The sequence below is a fragment of the Oryzias latipes genome, chromosome 4 (genome assembly GCF_053564925.1).
Source record: "Oryzias latipes strain Hd-rR chromosome 4, Olatipes_Hd-rR_3.1".
NCBI lineage: Eukaryota > Metazoa > Chordata > Actinopteri > Beloniformes > Adrianichthyidae > Oryzias > Oryzias latipes.
Window position 1 is genome coordinate 24,959,320 of NC_136240.1, and position 16,280 is coordinate 24,975,599.

General features: G+C 41.7%; 2 protein-coding genes and 1 long non-coding RNA gene across 4 annotated transcripts in view; 1 reads left to right on the forward strand and 2 right to left on the reverse strand.

Moving 5' to 3' along the window:
• phactr1 (phosphatase and actin regulator 1) overlaps positions 1-4,081 on the reverse strand; it is a 43,234-nt gene extending 39,153 nt beyond the window's left edge. Inside the window, exon 1 of the mRNA XM_023954393.2 lies at positions 3,860-4,081. Within this exon, the coding sequence (XP_023810161.1) occupies positions 3,860-3,974 (115 nt within the window). The 5' untranslated portion in view covers positions 3,975-4,081. The remainder of the gene's footprint in view (positions 1-3,859) is intronic.
• Positions 4,082-5,474: 1,393 nt separating this feature from the next.
• Positions 5,475-13,209, forward strand: LOC101162440 (NAD-dependent protein deacylase sirtuin-5, mitochondrial). Of its 2 annotated transcripts, XM_078946148.1 has the most exons (10): positions 5,550-5,687; positions 6,367-6,424; positions 7,565-7,673; positions 7,760-7,893; positions 8,991-9,216; positions 9,295-9,382; positions 10,605-10,658; positions 10,746-10,869; positions 12,570-12,685; positions 12,767-13,209. In XM_078946148.1, the coding sequence occupies exons 3-10, from the start codon at positions 7,571-7,573 to the stop codon at positions 12,837-12,839; spliced, it is 918 nt and encodes a 305-aa protein (XP_078802274.1). In that variant the 5' UTR covers positions 5,550-5,687; positions 6,367-6,424; positions 7,565-7,570; the 3' UTR covers positions 12,840-13,209. The 2 variants fall into 2 exon arrangements, with proteins under 2 accessions (XP_004068175.1, XP_078802274.1); XM_004068127.3 differs by lacking the exon at positions 6,367-6,424 and having other exon boundaries at positions 5,475-5,687.
• LOC144991920 (uncharacterized) lies at positions 10,756-12,695 on the reverse strand. The gene is made up of 3 exons (XR_013655599.1): positions 12,556-12,695; positions 12,369-12,468; positions 10,756-10,894 (listed from the first exon to the last, which is right to left on the reverse strand). It is a non-coding gene; the product is annotated as an uncharacterized LOC144991920 (long non-coding RNA).
• Positions 13,210-16,280: the final 3,071 nt, after the last annotated feature.

Genomic DNA, 16,280 nt, shown 5'->3' on the forward strand with positions numbered 1-16,280 from the left:
AATAGGATTTTAGAGAGTGAGAAGATGCCTGAGGAATGGAGGAGAAGCGTTCTGGTCCCGATCTTTAAGAACAAGGGTGACATGCAGAACTGCAGCAACTATAGAGGAATAAAGTTGATGAGCCACACAATGAAGCTGTGGGAAAGAGTAGTGGAAGCCAGGCTTAGGAAGAAGGTGGAGATTTGTGAGCAGCAGTATGGTTTCATGCCCCGTAAGAGCACCACTGATGCCATTTTTGCTTTGAGAATGTTGATGGAAAAGTACAGAGAAGGTCAGAAGGAGCTGCATTGTGTGTTCGTAGATTTAGAGAAGGCGTATGACAGGGTGCCGAGGGAGGAGCTGTGGTACTGTATGAGGTCGTCTGGAGTGGCAGAGAAGTATGTCAGAGTAGTTCAGGACATGTATGAGAGAAGTATGACGGTGGTGAGATGTGCTGTAGGTCAGACAGAGGAGTTCAAGGTGGAGGTGGGACTACACCAAGGATCAGCTTTGAGTCCTTTTTTGTTTGCTATGCTGATGGACAGGCTGACAGACGAGGTAAGACAGGAATCTCCCTGGACAATGATGTTTGCGGATGACATTGTAATTTGCAGTGAGAGTAGAGAGCAGGTGGAGGAACAGCTAGAGAGGTGGAGGTTTGCTCTGGAAAGAAGAGGTATGAAGGTCAGTCGTAGTAAGACAGAATACATGTGTCTGAACGAGAGGGATCAAGGTAGAAGCGTTAGGTTACAGGGGACTGAGGTGAAGAAGGTGCAGGAGTTTAAGTACTTGGGGTCAACAGTTCAGTGTGATGGGGATTGTGGAAAAGAGGTGAAGAGGCGAGTGCAGGCAGGTTGGAGCGGTTGGAGGAAAGTGTCAGGAGTGTTGTGTGACAGAAGAGTGCCAGCAAGACTCAAAGGAAAGGTGTACAAGACAGTGGTGAGACCAGCTCTGCTCTATGGGTTAGAGACGGTAGCAGTGAGACAGAGACAAGAGGCTGAGATGGAGGTAGCGGAGATGAAGATGTTGAGGTTCTCCTTAGGAGTGACCAGGTTAGACAGGATAAGGAACGAGTACATCAGAGGGACGGCTCATGTTGCTTGTGTTAGCGACAAAGTCAGAGAAGCCAGACTGAGATGGTTTGGACATGTTCAGAGGAGGGATAGTGGATATATTGGTAGAAGGATGTTGGAGATGGAGCTGCCTGGCAGGAGGGCAAGAGGACGGCCAAAGAGGAGATATATGGATGTCTTAACAGAGGACATGAAGTTTGCTAACGTTAGGGTAGAAGATGTTCATGATAGAGTGAGGTGGAAAAGGATGATTCGCTGTGGCGACCCCTGATGGGAAAAGCCGAAAGAGAAAGAAGAAATGAGCATTTTGTGTGGACAAATTAGATTTTGCAGGCACAACCTGGCCTTTTGTGTGCACAAATGAGCATTTTGTTGGCACAATTTAGCATTTTGTGTGCACAAATTAGCAATTTATGGGCACAATTTAGCCTTTTGTGTGTACAAATTAGCAATTTGTTGGCTTTGTACACAAATATGAGTATTTTGTGGTCAAAAACTAGTATTTCGTAAACACAAATTAGCATTTTGTGGGCACAAACAATTGTTTTCTAGGCACAAGTTAGCATTTAGTGCACAAACTTCACACAAATTTGTATTTTGCCACTACAATTCAGCACAAACAAGAAAAGGACAATACTAAAATGCTCATTTGTGTCCACAAAATATAAAATTGTGGCCACAAACTAATAGTTTGAGGTAGCAATTTAAATGTTTTTTTGGAATGCCAAGTCCAGGGATCTGTATGAATTATCATGTGAGTAGATGCCCCCCACCCTTCCGCCTCGGCTCGTCTTGCGTGCTCCACTCGTGGACCCTTCAGCACCACACACTGTGGACAGCTCCGCTCCCACGTTTTGAGTTGCGGTGTGATCAAGCGAATCCGGAGACCGACTGCAGCTGCGGCTGCAGGGCAGCACCAAGATGCAGATGAAGCATCGTGACCATGGCAACAAAGGAGGATCATAAACCTATCTGCCCATGCCGGGAGAGCCACGCTCGGGTAGGGCCGGGCATGACTCCCGCACTCCCCCTTGCACGTGTATAGAGAGACTCGTTTAAAAAAGCAACAGCCGAGTTCCCACACGATTTTACAGGTTACAGGGGACTGAGGTGAAGAAGGTGCAGGAGTTTAAGTACTTGGGGTCAACAGTTCAGTGTGATGGGGATTGTGGAAAAGAGGTGAAGAGGCGAGTGCAGGCAGGTTGGAGCGGTTGGAGGAAAGTGTCAGGAGTGTTGTGTGACAGAAGAGTGCCAGCAAGACTCAAAGGAAAGGTGTACAAGACAGTGGTGAGACCAGCTCTGCTCTATGGGTTAGAGACGGTAGCAGTGAGACAGAGACAAGAGGCTGAGATGGAGGTAGCGGAGATGAAGATGTTGAGGTTCTCCTTAGGAGTGACCAGGTTAGACAGGATAAGGAACGAGTACATCAGAGGGACGGCTCATGTTGCTTGTGTTAGCGACAAAGTCAGAGAAGCCAGACTGAGATGGTTTGGACATGTTCAGAGGAGGGATAGTGGATATATTGGTAGAAGGATGTTGGAGATGGAGCTGCCTGGCAGGAGGGCAAGAGGACGGCCAAAGAGGAGATATATGGATGTCTTAACAGAGGACATGAAGTTTGCTAACGTTAGGGTAGAAGATGTTCATGATAGAGTGAGGTGGAAAAGGATGATTCGCTGTGGCGACCCCTGATGGGAAAAGCCGAAAGAGAAAGAAGAAATGAGCATTTTGTGTGGACAAATTAGATTTTGCAGGCACAACCTGGCCTTTTGTGTGCACAAATGAGCATTTTGTTGGCACAATTTAGCATTTTGTGTGCACAAATTAGCAATTTATGGGCACAATTTAGCCTTTTGTGTGTACAAATTAGCAATTTGTTGGCTTTGTACACAAATATGAGTATTTTGTGGTCAAAAACTAGTATTTCGTAAACACAAATTAGCATTTTGTGGGCACAAACAATTGTTTTCTAGGCACAAGTTAGCATTTAGTGCACAAACTTCACACAAATTTGTATTTTGCCACTACAATTCAGCACAAACAAGAAAAGGACAATACTAAAATGCTCATTTGTGTCCACAAAATATAAAATTGTGGCCACAAACTAATAGTTTGAGGTAGCAATTTAAATGTTTTTTTGGAATGCCAAGTCCAGGGATCTGTATGAATTATCATGTGAGTAGATGCCCCCCACCCTTCCGCCTCGGCTCGTCTTGCGTGCTCCACTCGTGGACCCTTCAGCACCACACACTGTGGACAGCTCCGCTCCCACGTTTTGAGTTGCGGTGTGATCAAGCGAATCCGGAGACCGACTGCAGCTGCGGCTGCAGGGCAGCACCAAGATGCAGATGAAGCATCGTGACCATGGCAACAAAGGAGGATCATAAACCTATCTGCCCATGCCGGGAGAGCCACGCTCGGGTAGGGCCGGGCATGACTCCCGCACTCCCCCTTGCACGTGTATAGAGAGACTCGTTTAAAAAAGCAACAGCCGAGTTCCCACACGATTTTCTCTGCAGCCGACAGTCAAGGCGGAGTCTGGCTGGAAGAAAAAAAAACCCACTAGCATGCGTCCAGTGCAGCTGCAGACGCCTCCAATCAACGGGAATAGCCGAGCACAACTGATGCCGTCAATGCTGCACAATGAAAAATCAGAGTCATGCATGCATGTGTCCGTCCATGCGTTTGTGGGAGGTGTCCCGCAAACTAAAAATAAAATAGAACACCAAAAGAAAGCGAAAGCCCGCACGGGAACCCCATGGACGCAGCTAAAAACGCCCAAACGCCAGGCTGGCCGGAAGCCTCACCTGTCTCGAGGTGCAGAGAGATCCGCGCTTCGTTAATGTACGGAGTGTCACTCTTGGAGCGGACCCTCCGGATCGGTCTGCGGTCCACCTCTTCCTCCGGGGCCGCCGCCATCATCGGCGAGCCGGGCAGAGTCCACAGGCGACCGGCGGGACTGCGAGGGAGGGAGGGAGAGAGGCGGCAGCAGTCCCTTCTGCACCGCCCAGGAAGGAGGGTGTGTGCGCGCGCGTGTGTGTGTGTGTTTGTGTGAATGTGTGTTTGTGATAGCAGTGAAAGGAGAGAGGGAGGTGAAGGGGGTCATTTTTTTATTTTAGTTTTTTATTACAGGATTAAACTAGAGAGAATACATAAAAAGATTACATAATGACAAAACTTTGACTTTATATTATATCAAATCTATAACTCAATCTAAAATTTTATTGAAATTAAATGATGAAAAAAAAAAAAAAAAACACCAAGCCACAGGCAGTGCTATCTGCTCTCGCTGCACCTCTGATTGCCCCTTTTCTACCTGCCACTTCAGGCGCCTGACACTCCAATGTCTCTGTTGCCCTAGTCAAAGGTGCAAGTGACAAATTCATTTTAAAAAATACTGTTTAAAATGACAGCTTTTCTGTTGGTTTTATCTCCATAGCAACCATTTTATTTTTCGGTTGCCTGAAGGGTACAAACACGTCAATGCCATTTTTAGAAGAATTGGTAAAAGTAAATATTCGGATTTCCTTGGCAACGGAGGTTTTTGTCAACTACGCCTACATTCTTAAAATAGTCATTCATTCATTTTCTAATCCGTTTTTGTCTTTTTTGGGGTCACGGGGGTGCCGGAGCATATCCTGGCCACTTGCGGCCGAAGGCAGGGGACACCCTGGACAGGTTGCCAGTATGTCAGGGCCACAATCACACACCCATGCACAAACCTATGGACAATTTAGAGTAAATAGTTAACTTTAAGCATGTTTTTGGACGGTGGGAGGAAGCCAGAGTCCCCGGAGAAAACCCACGCGTTCACAGGGAGAACATGCAAACTCCACACAGAAAAGTCCCCCATTGATGTTCTGTTTCAGGTCCCCCAGCCGGACTTAAACCATGGGCCACCGTGCAGCCTAAAATAGTCATATTATATTGTTTGGTTCAGCTTGGACCAACAATTTGTGTATTACATTTTTCACAATATACCGGCAAAAAATGTAAAAGCAAAAAGGAAACAACACTTTTGCTAGCACGCCATGCTAACACCATTCAAAATACAATCTCTAATTCAACATTTTTTTCCAAGTTGCTTCCTAATGATGAGTTAGGAAGATGGATCAAAATTCCTAGGGAAAAAAAAAAACAGGATTTTTTTTCGGGTTGTAATGGGTATGTTTACCCCAAAAATCATGGAAAAACTGTGTAAACAAATGTTTATTGTGACCTAAAATGCTTTTTTAAACAATCACTTTTGTGTTTTTGAGTCTTTTTTAACTATAGCTTTTCTGTATATTCATCCAATCATAGTTCAGTTGGTTGTTTGGCCATTGTAGATACTTTTATTGCCGGGGGTTGTTTGTGACCCCTGCATTCGGGGTTATGCTGGTTTAGTGTGCAGCAGTGCAAAAGCTCCCCCTGCTGGTTCTAAAATGGTATGATCGAAAGCCCATTTTTGTTGTTTACCTTGCTCTTCGCTGTGATTGGCTGTCGTTACTCCAGCTGATCCAACACAACACACCCCTGCTCTGAATGAGGAGAAAACTATTGAGTTTCTGATTGACAGCCTAGTTTTTATCCAACCTGAAGTCTTTGCCTGTTGAACTCTCATTTCCCAGGAGAGACGTCTTCTTATCTCTAGAGGTAAGAGCTCCTCCTTCACGCTCATAGGACTCCAATCAGCACCACGTTAGCTGCGCTAGCTAGTTAGCTTTAGCTTAACCTTTAGCATTGGAGTGTGCTGCCGCGTCAGTTCTTGGACATAAACGTTTGAACTATTTTAACAAACAAAAACGCACAAAAGTGCACCCTTTAGGATTATTGTTGGCACAAAGTGCTGACAGATTTAGCTTTTTTTCCACGTCTACGACCAGGGACGTGCACGGGATCGTAGGGGCAGGCGCTCAACGTCGGAAAAAGAGCAACAACACACTTTTTTTTTTCTTTTACCGTAATTTATAAAGTATGGAAATTAAGTAAAATTAATAGATAAATACTCAGCTATGAGACATGTATAGCAGAAAGTGATACAATTGTCATTTTTACGTCAGATTATTGTCAACATGAGTTGTTAACTTCATCATAGACGTGCAGACAAAACAATAAATCATTGGAGGCTTTTTATATTGACACACAATGTGCTGCAGGCATAATCAACGTGTCAAGTTTGATCCTCCCCGATTCTTCTCCTGTTTTTTAATGCTTTTGTTAGATTTTTTTCTGACTCATCTCTTCTGTTTATTATTATAGTGTTGCTGTGAGGATTCTGCAGTTTAGTTCAGTGTTTCAGTGGTGTTTTTAGACATGTTCTGTCCTCTGTCAGTCACTCCAGGATCATATCAATCCTCCACAGATGTCTTCATTTCTGTTCATTGTCTTCAGTGAGTAGACGTGTCTGCTTTTAAGTTCTACATCATCAGATCATCTGCTTTATCCCCATTTTGTTTCTCCATGGTTTTTGTCCTGTTTAAGTTTATTTATTAAATCTTTGTGTTTCTACCACCAAACTCAGTTTCCTGCATTTTGGCTCCTACACCTCCAGGTCCTGACAGCTGTATCCAATGTGACTCTTATTCTATATGGGAATTCACAGCCAGCTAAACTCTCTTTTGCATCTTATCCTGGTGTGATTGGCAAGATTTTAATCCAAAAGATTGTGAAACTGAATGATACAGAGTTTAAAGAAGGCAGTTCTGACAGAAAATATTACAATAAACATGAACAGATTCATAAAGACTCTTACTCTTATTGCTGCTCAACTGGGTTTAAACAACTAGATTTGACCGAAAATGGGTGAACCACTCACCAGGTATTTGGATGAAACGTTTCAAGGAAGAAGATTTTAAGTCCAGTTGCTGTGGCTCAACTTCAAGACTCCTTTCACCAACTGGAACCTAACCTTTTTTTTTTTTTTAAATGTTAGACAATACACTAAACCATTGCAAAGGGGAGATGCCAGAAGCAGCTATAACAGACCTGTATTGAGAAAGCTACGAAGTCGCCTTAAATAAGGTTGATTTATTTTGAAACTTGACTCGGTGTTTTATTTTGTACTCAGAAACCAACTTCCTGTCCACGGATGACCTGCTCTTTGTAGGACAGCCTTAATCATTATAAGCCTTATTAAAAAATGAAAAAAAAATTGTGTCTTAGAACAAAGATGGCGTCTGCGCCACGAACCCGTTCACTCATTCTGCTGAAGAACTTGGGATTTGGACAGTTTTTAATGGACTGTCATGGGAAATTTTGCCTAGCAACCATGTTTGAATTAAAAAATTGTTCAAATTTTTTTGTAGTAATTCTTATAAATTCTTTTCTATAATAGTTATATATACAAGCCTCAACTGTTTTTTAGAGGAAATGTAAGAGCTTTTTTTCTTTTTTAATATCAAGGCCTTAGATGGGAGCCTTAGAGAAAAGTCAAAATGTTTGCATTGAAATATATGTTGGGAGACATTTAGTTTAAATTTCGGTTTTAAGTCACTGTGGGTTTTTTTTCCCCTTTCTTCTCAAATTTTTAGACGCTGATGATTCTGCGGCAGTTCACCTGCAGAGCCGTGGTAAACGCTTGCACTCAGGCCCGCATAAGAAGACTGGCTGGAAGCAGAGAGATGGCCAAACCCAGCTCTGGTATTCCGTTGCAGCGTCCTGACATAGAAACCCGGGCTGTGTGGGGGCGGGGGGCGTGCTAACTGTCCGGGTGCGTTTTTCTGTAGACCTGGCGGCATTCAGGGACTTTTTTGCCAAAGCTGAAAACATTGCCATCCTCACCGGAGCTGGGGTGAGTGCCGAGAGCGGAGTCCCCACTTTCAGAGGTGCTGGAGGCTTTTGGAGGAAGTGGCAGGCACAGGTGGGTACCAATACCTGAGGTCAGAACTACAACAATAGAGACTAAATCAGGCATGAGACGTCATTCCTTGATGCTCATCTGCCTTCTGAGGGCAAAAGAAGCATCCGAATGTGTATTACATCACCAACAAAAAGGGAGAAACAATTTTATTAATGCACATAATCAAAAACTTAGCTTACTAGACGTTAATCTTGGGGGAAACTTTCTCTCTGTACCCAGTTTTAGTCATTGTTTGAAAATATATATATATAAACAACACACTCCAAAATAAAGGTTGGTGTATATAATCCTCCCTCTGACATGTTGGCTGACAGGCTTTTTTCTGAAATGTTAGACATTTAGATGAATTTGTAACTTTAGAGTCAAAAGACCTCAAAAATAAGAAAAAGTAAAGTTGCAAGCAGCTTTTTATGGCGTGCAGGCGCTACCCGCCCTCACATCTCACCCTTGTTGCCTCCCATCACCTTCAGGTCTGTGTAACTTTTAAAAGACTTTTGGATTTCCTTGGAAACAACGGAGGTGAACCACAGCCACATTCTTAGTAGGTTCATATTGTATGAAATATCGGATTCGATCAGCTTGAGCCAGGGCTTTATATAACGAATGTTCACAATACTTAAATGTGCGAGCAAGAAAAGATCGCCACATTTGTGAGCTCTCAGTTCAACTTCTTATCCCAATGTCAACATTTTTTTTCCACAGTAGCTTCCCAATGATGCTCGAGGAGTTAGGGGGTGACAGCGAAATCTCCAGGAGGAGTTTAAATTTGTAGAAGGTACTAAAGGTGCCTTTAAAAAATAAAATAAAAATAAGATGGCAGCCTCTCTTTGAAGTCAAACGTCAGTGGAAATTGTGTGGTGGTTGTGTGTGAAAGTTTGGTAGGTACACTGTTATTTTTCTCATATTGGGGGAAAATGCAAAAATCGACATATTTCTCACTTTGCCACAAAATTGCCACCGAGCCTGTGGTCATCCCATAATAAGTTTGAAAACTTTATTTGGATATCTTTGTGTGCTTTTGGCTTTGGGCCTTTGAGGAAGGTAGAAAAGCGCTGTACAAGTATACGCCATTTACCATTTCTTTCCTCCTGCATCAGGACCTGGCCACCCCCGAGGCCTTTTCTGGAAATCCATCCCGTGTTTGGGAGTTCTACCATTATCGCCGTGAGGTCATGCTCACCAAAGATCCCAACGCCGCTCACAAGGCCATCGCCGAGTGCGAGGAGCGGCTGGGCAAACAGGGCCGGAAAGTAACGGTGATCACCCAGAACATCGACGAACTCCACCGCCGTGCCGGCTCCAAAAACATCCTGGAAATCCACGGTGAGTGAGGACTTCCTGTGTCGTTATTTCGAGGTGAATGCGATAAAGTTCTGAAATTCAGTTACATTTTGCACACAGGCAGCTTGTTTAAAACCCGCTGCTTGAGCTGCGGTCACGAGGAGGCCAACCACAAGAGCCCCATTTGCCCCGCCCTGAAGGACAAAGGGTGAGAGCCTCCCTTTGTGACCAAATATTTTGAATATAGTTTGTTTGTGAGAAACATGGATCGCAGGCATTAAGGCGCCAAAATGCCAGAGAAAAATGACTGGTTCAGGCAGTCAAATGTCAACCAGCTCAACGCAATCTGATCCAGCAAAAATCAAATGTCACACTGAAAGCATCTCTGTCAGTTAATGCAACATTTGAAACAGATGAGCGAGGCCTGACAAATAAGCAGAAAATAATAAAGAAGTTACTAAAAAAACAATCTACAAGCATCACTTTTCAATTTTTATGCTTGGCATTAAAATTTCCAGTCAGTTTTTTTACAATGTTTTTTTTTCTCTTTTGCACTGTTAAGTGCTGTAATACATAAAAAAAGTATGTTTTTACACTTTCCAATAATTAGTTTTTGAAATATATTTTAATACTTTTTTTTATTTTTGAGTTTAAAAATTGTGTTTATTTAACAGCTAAAGAATTTTCCAGGCCTTACCAGGCCTTGTACAAAGAAGAAACCCTCCTTCACTGTTTGTTAGTTTTGGCAGAAAAAAAAATTGCAATTTCAAAATTTAAATAAATCTTAATTTAAATAGCATTTTTTATACATAGTAAATTAATTTAAAAAATTGACAGCATGATATTGCTCCCCATTTTTGTATCCAGTCATTTTGGGGGTTTGAGGGGCTGTAAGCTAGTGGGAGGGAGTGTAAACAGAGAGCTCTCAGCCCAAGGACCTTTGCGAAACTTGTAATTCTTTAAAAAAAATTATTAAAATAAAAAAATATTTTAAAAAGAAGATCAGCTCCAGGTAAGCTTTCCTGACAATGGTGGGGGGAAAAAAAAAAAAGAAGTTGTCAAAGGAAACAGAAGAAGAAAATATTTGGTCAAAGTTGAACCTGGTTTAACCTTTCAGGCACGTTCAATGGCTGCGTGTTTTGCACGTAGAGCCTGAAAATGGTTGTAAAAACTTGTGTTGTTACACATCAACAATAACTTCTATTTACATAGAAGTGGTCACTTGACAATATTTGGTGTGAACGTAGCTTAATGTCTGGCTCCTCCTCCAAGATATCAGAGTTTTTTTAAATACATTTTAAGAAAATATGAACTTTTATTAGTCTTGCTTTATCAGTTTCTGGAGCCATATTTTGCATTTGAGCTTCATCTTTGAAGGAACACCAGCAGCATTCGAGTAGAATCGATGTAACATCTGGCTGTCTTCTCAGAGCTCCAGACCCAAACACGCACGACGCCCAGATCCCCGTGGAGCAGCTGCCGCGGTAAGCCGCTCTGCTTTTCTCACCGCTCTGCTTTTCCCACCGCTCTGCTTTTTTCATCTGCCGAGACGCCGTTTCTTTGCGTTTCAGGTGCGAGCGGGCCGGCTGTGGTGGCCTCCTGAGACCGGCGGTGGTGTGGTTTGGAGAATCTCTGGACGCAGACGTCCTTTCCCGCTCACATGAAGTGTTGGACAGTTGCGATCTCTGTCTTGTGGTGGGTTCCCTTTAGTTTTTCTGTACTATTCATTATCAATTGATGCGAAACAGACACACACTGAATTATCGATTATAAAAGCTTTGCAGTTTAGTCAAAAATTAACTTTTTGTTGGAGCTTTCTGACTGTTTTGGCCATTTCTTCTGATTATTTTGTACAAAATATAAATTCAAAGTTCACTTCTCTTGTGTGTGAATACAGTGTTGCTCTGAGCAGTTTAATCGTCCCAGATCATGTTCTTCTTTTCCATTGTAGGTTACCAGGAAGTAAATTATTTCCTGGATTGACTACTTTGACAAAACATTCCTTTAATGAAATCACGTGTTCAAGGTTATTCCCCTTAACTTAAGTTACTAAGTAGTGTAGACCAGATTAGAGATCAAACATTTTTCTAAAAATATATTTCTCTATTATTTGTTAGTTCTATTGAATCAAATTTGATCTATACTTTCTGATTTCTAATTTTAAGGAAAAGGGCTCTGAAGTAATCTTTTGCCTCCTACACCACTTTAGGAATCCTTAAAAAATAAATAAATAAATAAATTTAAAATATTGCCATAGCAACCACACACGCTCTGAATATCAATCAGACAGGCATTTGGCTCCTTTACAGCAAAATATGTTGAGGTTTTGTTCACTTTTTTGGAAAAATAACCTATATATATATATATATATATATATATATATATATATATATATATATATATATATATATATATATATATATATATATATATATATATATATATATATATTTTGACATTAATTTCTCAGAATTGTTGAAAATAAATGGTGTACTACTGTACTACTATGAGGTAAAAGTTATATTCTGATGGATTTTTGCCATTTCTCGTCTCCCCCGATTCTTCTCCTGTTTTTTAATGCTTCTGTTAGATTTTTTTCTGACTCATCTGTTCTGTTTTTGCTTCACATTCTCTGCTTAAGTCAGGCTTTCTGGTGAAAGCAGGAAGATGGAATCTGTTTGTTCCTAAAGATGCTTATTTCTTTCTAATGTTACATTAAAAGTGTGTGTTAGTAAGAAAAGTATAAATAAATCTGAAAAAATACTCTAAACATCTTTGGAGTCCTTTTGAAAGTGTACACGGTGGTCTTTTAACCCCGTAAAGCTCGCTACATCAGAAAATTGACTGAAAATGTATTTTATTTTTTGACTTATTGTGCTTTTTAAACCTTTTGACAAAATCTACAATAAAAATTATTATTGATCCGTTGGGTGATTTGGTAAGTTTTTGTCTACAATGCTAGCTTAGGATGCAAAAATATTGTTACGCTTGTTCAGGGAATAAAAAATTAATTGCCTTATTTACCCACTGTCTCAAATTTACAGGTAATACACACATTTTAACATGGTGTAACTGTATTATAAAGAATTCATTATCAACACATTTAGCATTCTTTCAATACAAGTAGCCACTTTAAAAAAATAAATGACAATAGATGAGTTATTCTCACCATAAAATGTTGAAAACTTACAGACCTTTTCTCAAAGTTGTAGGACAGACTGTTGGCGTGGAACAACCCCGCCTCCTTTTCCCCTTCCCATTGCGAAGCAGAGCAGGGAGATCGTGGCGTGTTTGCTGCGACAGAATTTTTCAAAAACATGCTTAAAAACACCCAAAACAGTTTTCATGGGAGTGTTACTGGTGGAGCTGTCAGTTACTCACGTGTTTCTCTGCAGGTCGGCACCTCATCTGTGGTGTACCCGGCGGCCATGTTTGCCCCCCAGGTGGCAGCCAGAGGCGTCCCCGTTGCTGAATTCAACATGGAGAACACGCCGGCCACCACACACTTTAAGCACGTGTCATTTTTTGCGTTATTTTTGCTCGTCTGCGGCTTCCCCCTGCAGCCTTTTCTCAGTCTCCACTTCTGTCTCAGGTTCCACTTCCAGGGGCCCTGTGGGACGACGCTGCCGGCCGCCCTGGCGCGCCACAAGAGCGAGCCAAACTGAGGCCGTAGGTGCTGCACCAGCAACTTGATGAAGTCAGAAAAAAAGAAAACAAAGGGATTTTTCTATTTTTATTGGTATTCTGTTTTTAAAACTACAAAGCTGCTAGTGTGACAAAAAAAGAAAAGGAAAGTGCAGAGCTATATTTTGTTGGACAGGAGGGGGCAGTGTTCAGCCACTGCAGTGCAGACTTTCTAGGCTGTTTGTGTTGTCAGTGCAGTAATGCCTGGATTTATGAAGTGTGATGAATGTGGTGTGTGACGCCTTCCAGCGGGCTCGAATGCCGTCGTGAGCGCGTCTTTCCATCTTTCTGAAGAGTTTCTCCCCAGATTGGGGGGAAGTAAAAAAATAAAATCAAACTGCTGAGCCTCCATACTGTGTGTGTGTCGTGTAGTCGCACTAAAGCTACAGAATTCATCAAAATGAATTCTGTTGCAACCGATTCTCTATTGCAGCTGATTTTATGCTTCCTTGAGGTGAGGTTTGGTCTGACACTTGGCTGCTCATCCTCAACTTCCACCCCCCTCACCACCACCCCCTACAGACTTCTATAATCTGAGCATGAACACGCTGTCCTCTGGTCAAGTCCAGCTGTATCAGCAGAGCAGCTTCATCTCTCCAAGAACTCTTCGTTCTTATGGAGGAGAAGGCACATCCTGGAGAAAGAACATGAAAAAATAGAGAAACTGTCTTTAGTGGCTCAACTGTGAATTATACAAATTGTATAATTATGTATACACACATATATACATACACATACATATATATGTATACATATATATATACATATTTACATACACATACAATATACATGATATATATATATATATTTTTTTACAAATTGTGTTTATTTAACAGATAAAGAATTCACAAGCCTGCTCCCACTGTCTTATAGCCCCTCCCAACCCCAACTTAACATTATGGTGTGACAAAAATGGCGGGCATATTGGAGCTATCCAGCCGTACATTTTAGAGCCAGAGGCCAGCTGGGCGTTTGTGGCCGTGTCACAAACAAGTTCTAGAGTTACTGTGAATGCAGTTAATAAAGTCTGACTGATGGAATTATCTCTGACTCTTGTCTCACTTAATGGGCCTTTGCCGGTGTGCCTTATGTGTGGCATAAGTTCTAAGATAGACGATTGATTGATGGTTCGCCTTATAATCCGGTGTGCCTGATAGTACAGAAAATTATTAGTTTTCAATATTTTACTGCTACAATTCAAAACCAATGTTTTGTCAGTTAGGGATATTGTTATTTACTAAGTGCTTATTTGGTCTGAATTTTAGTGAAATAAGTTTAGGTTCCCTTTGATATTACTGATAATGAATGAGAAGAAGCACCATCTTCATTAGTTTGATATTTATTATCCCAGAAATTAAGACAATAACAAGATGTGACTGTAGTAGCCAGGAATCAGACTGCATCACCCCTGAGCCACAGTTGCCCACCCAAAGTCCCCTTTACCCGGATCCTTCCTTTTGTTTCTTTCTTTCTTGAGTTTTGTTGTATAATATTATCCGCTGTCGTGTCTATTCAACGCTCCTCCTGCTTCGACTCGTCCTGTTCTCCCCTCATCTGATCACCTGCCATGTGTGCAGCATTGGAGACACAAATCTCCCCTCCCTACCTCCCTAGATACGCCTCCATCACCTGCTCATTAGAGAGAGGATGATGGTCCGACGGTCCCCCGTGACTCGGCTCCAAAAATAACAGAGCCAATTTCCCGCCTGTTAGGCGGCGATTTCACACCAATCTGAGATGTACTGCCCAACTACGCCTGTCAGAGACGGCACGAAATAAGGTGCAAGAGGAAGGCAAAGCTAGGGGAGGAAAATATAGGTCAGCTCTGATAAACCTGAAAAGACTTCTTCTGTAAACACACTTAAGAACTTTAAGTTTATGCACAGTTTTCCTAAAATGGCCCCTAAGCCCTCATTATGATTCTGATTTGAATAACTTAGCACCTTTTTTTACTTGAGCTATATTCGGAATAAATCTTGGAATATTCAGATGTTACTTACCTTTTATGTAAAGCTTTTCTGATCAGCTGTCTCCAGTTGATACCAGTAGAACATCCGGATTTAGGTGAGCATCGTTCAACGGAGGACAGGGATGATGTCGGTAAAAGGATGATGAGGTTGGAGCAACCAGAGAAAAGATCTAAACCATAATCAAAGAGGAGGTTGATGGATGTACATGAGGATGGTTGGTGTGAACCATAGACTGTATATGGGAACTGGAACGAGTGAGTGTGATGTCTATAATAAAAAAAAACATCAAATCAGTTGCCATTTTTTTGCGATACAGACACTACCATGTTGGAACCAGATGTCGTCAGGAAGCAGTGACTGGTCCATAATACAAACACAAATAAGAGTAAGATGAATACAGTTTAGTATAAATCGTATAGTATAAATAGTATAAAAACCGCTTATTTTGACCAACAAAATAATTTACCGACGTATTTTCCACATTATGAGGTCCACTTAAAGTCACTCGGTCCACTTCTCCTATAGAGTCAACAGTGTGAGCGAGGAGGATGCAGAGGAGAGCGTTTGGTGGAGGCAGATGATTTGTTGTAGAAGCAGCTGAAAACGTGTTACCATGTTAGTTCCTTGAGGAATCTGCATGCAAATATTGATCTAGATGTGGTACAACACAAAGGAATGGGCCATTTTTTGATTATCAATCAAAAGGTACTAGCATGACCCATATGTGATGTTCCCCTGTGATGTTTGTGTCCACAGCCGCATTATTTTCACATGTTCTATCCTCCTGAGGGACTAGCCCATTCATTTTTAATCTTCTGTAGGACATTTGTTTTTGGATTGTGTCCTTTGACTCAGTTTGGCCTTTCCAATGACGTCATGTGTTTGGATGGGATCATGGGAAGTTTTCTAGGGAAAATTGAGTCATAAATTAAAAGGCTGGTTCTCAGGAGGATTTTCAGTATGCCATGATACACAAACAATTTTTTTTAATTTGAATTTACCTAACACCGTGAGATTAGCTTCACGCAGTGCACATTTAGCTTTTCGTGTTCTGTTATATCTAGTTTTCATCAGTGATTCATTTGGATTCATTTCATCTGAGTGACGTGTAGAGTTTGACTTCCTGGTCTCTTACCAGTGGAGCCCTTCCTTTGTTCTGCATCAATAAAAAAACAAAAAACCAGTGGAGCCCTTCCCGGTCCAAAGAGGTGGATGAGGGTGGAGCTGCTTTTTATGCAGAAGCTCATTGGAAGGACCCAACCACCAGTGACAGAGGAAAAGGGGGGATCAGGATTGTTTATTTAACCTTTTGGTTGTGGTACTGAGCTAAACTTTAAGTAAATTATTTGTTGCATTGAACACTCGCTGATTTAATTGTATATTTATCTGAGACTGTTATGTATTATGTAATTTCCCTCTGTCTGTGTCAATGATGTGATCAGCCAGGATACA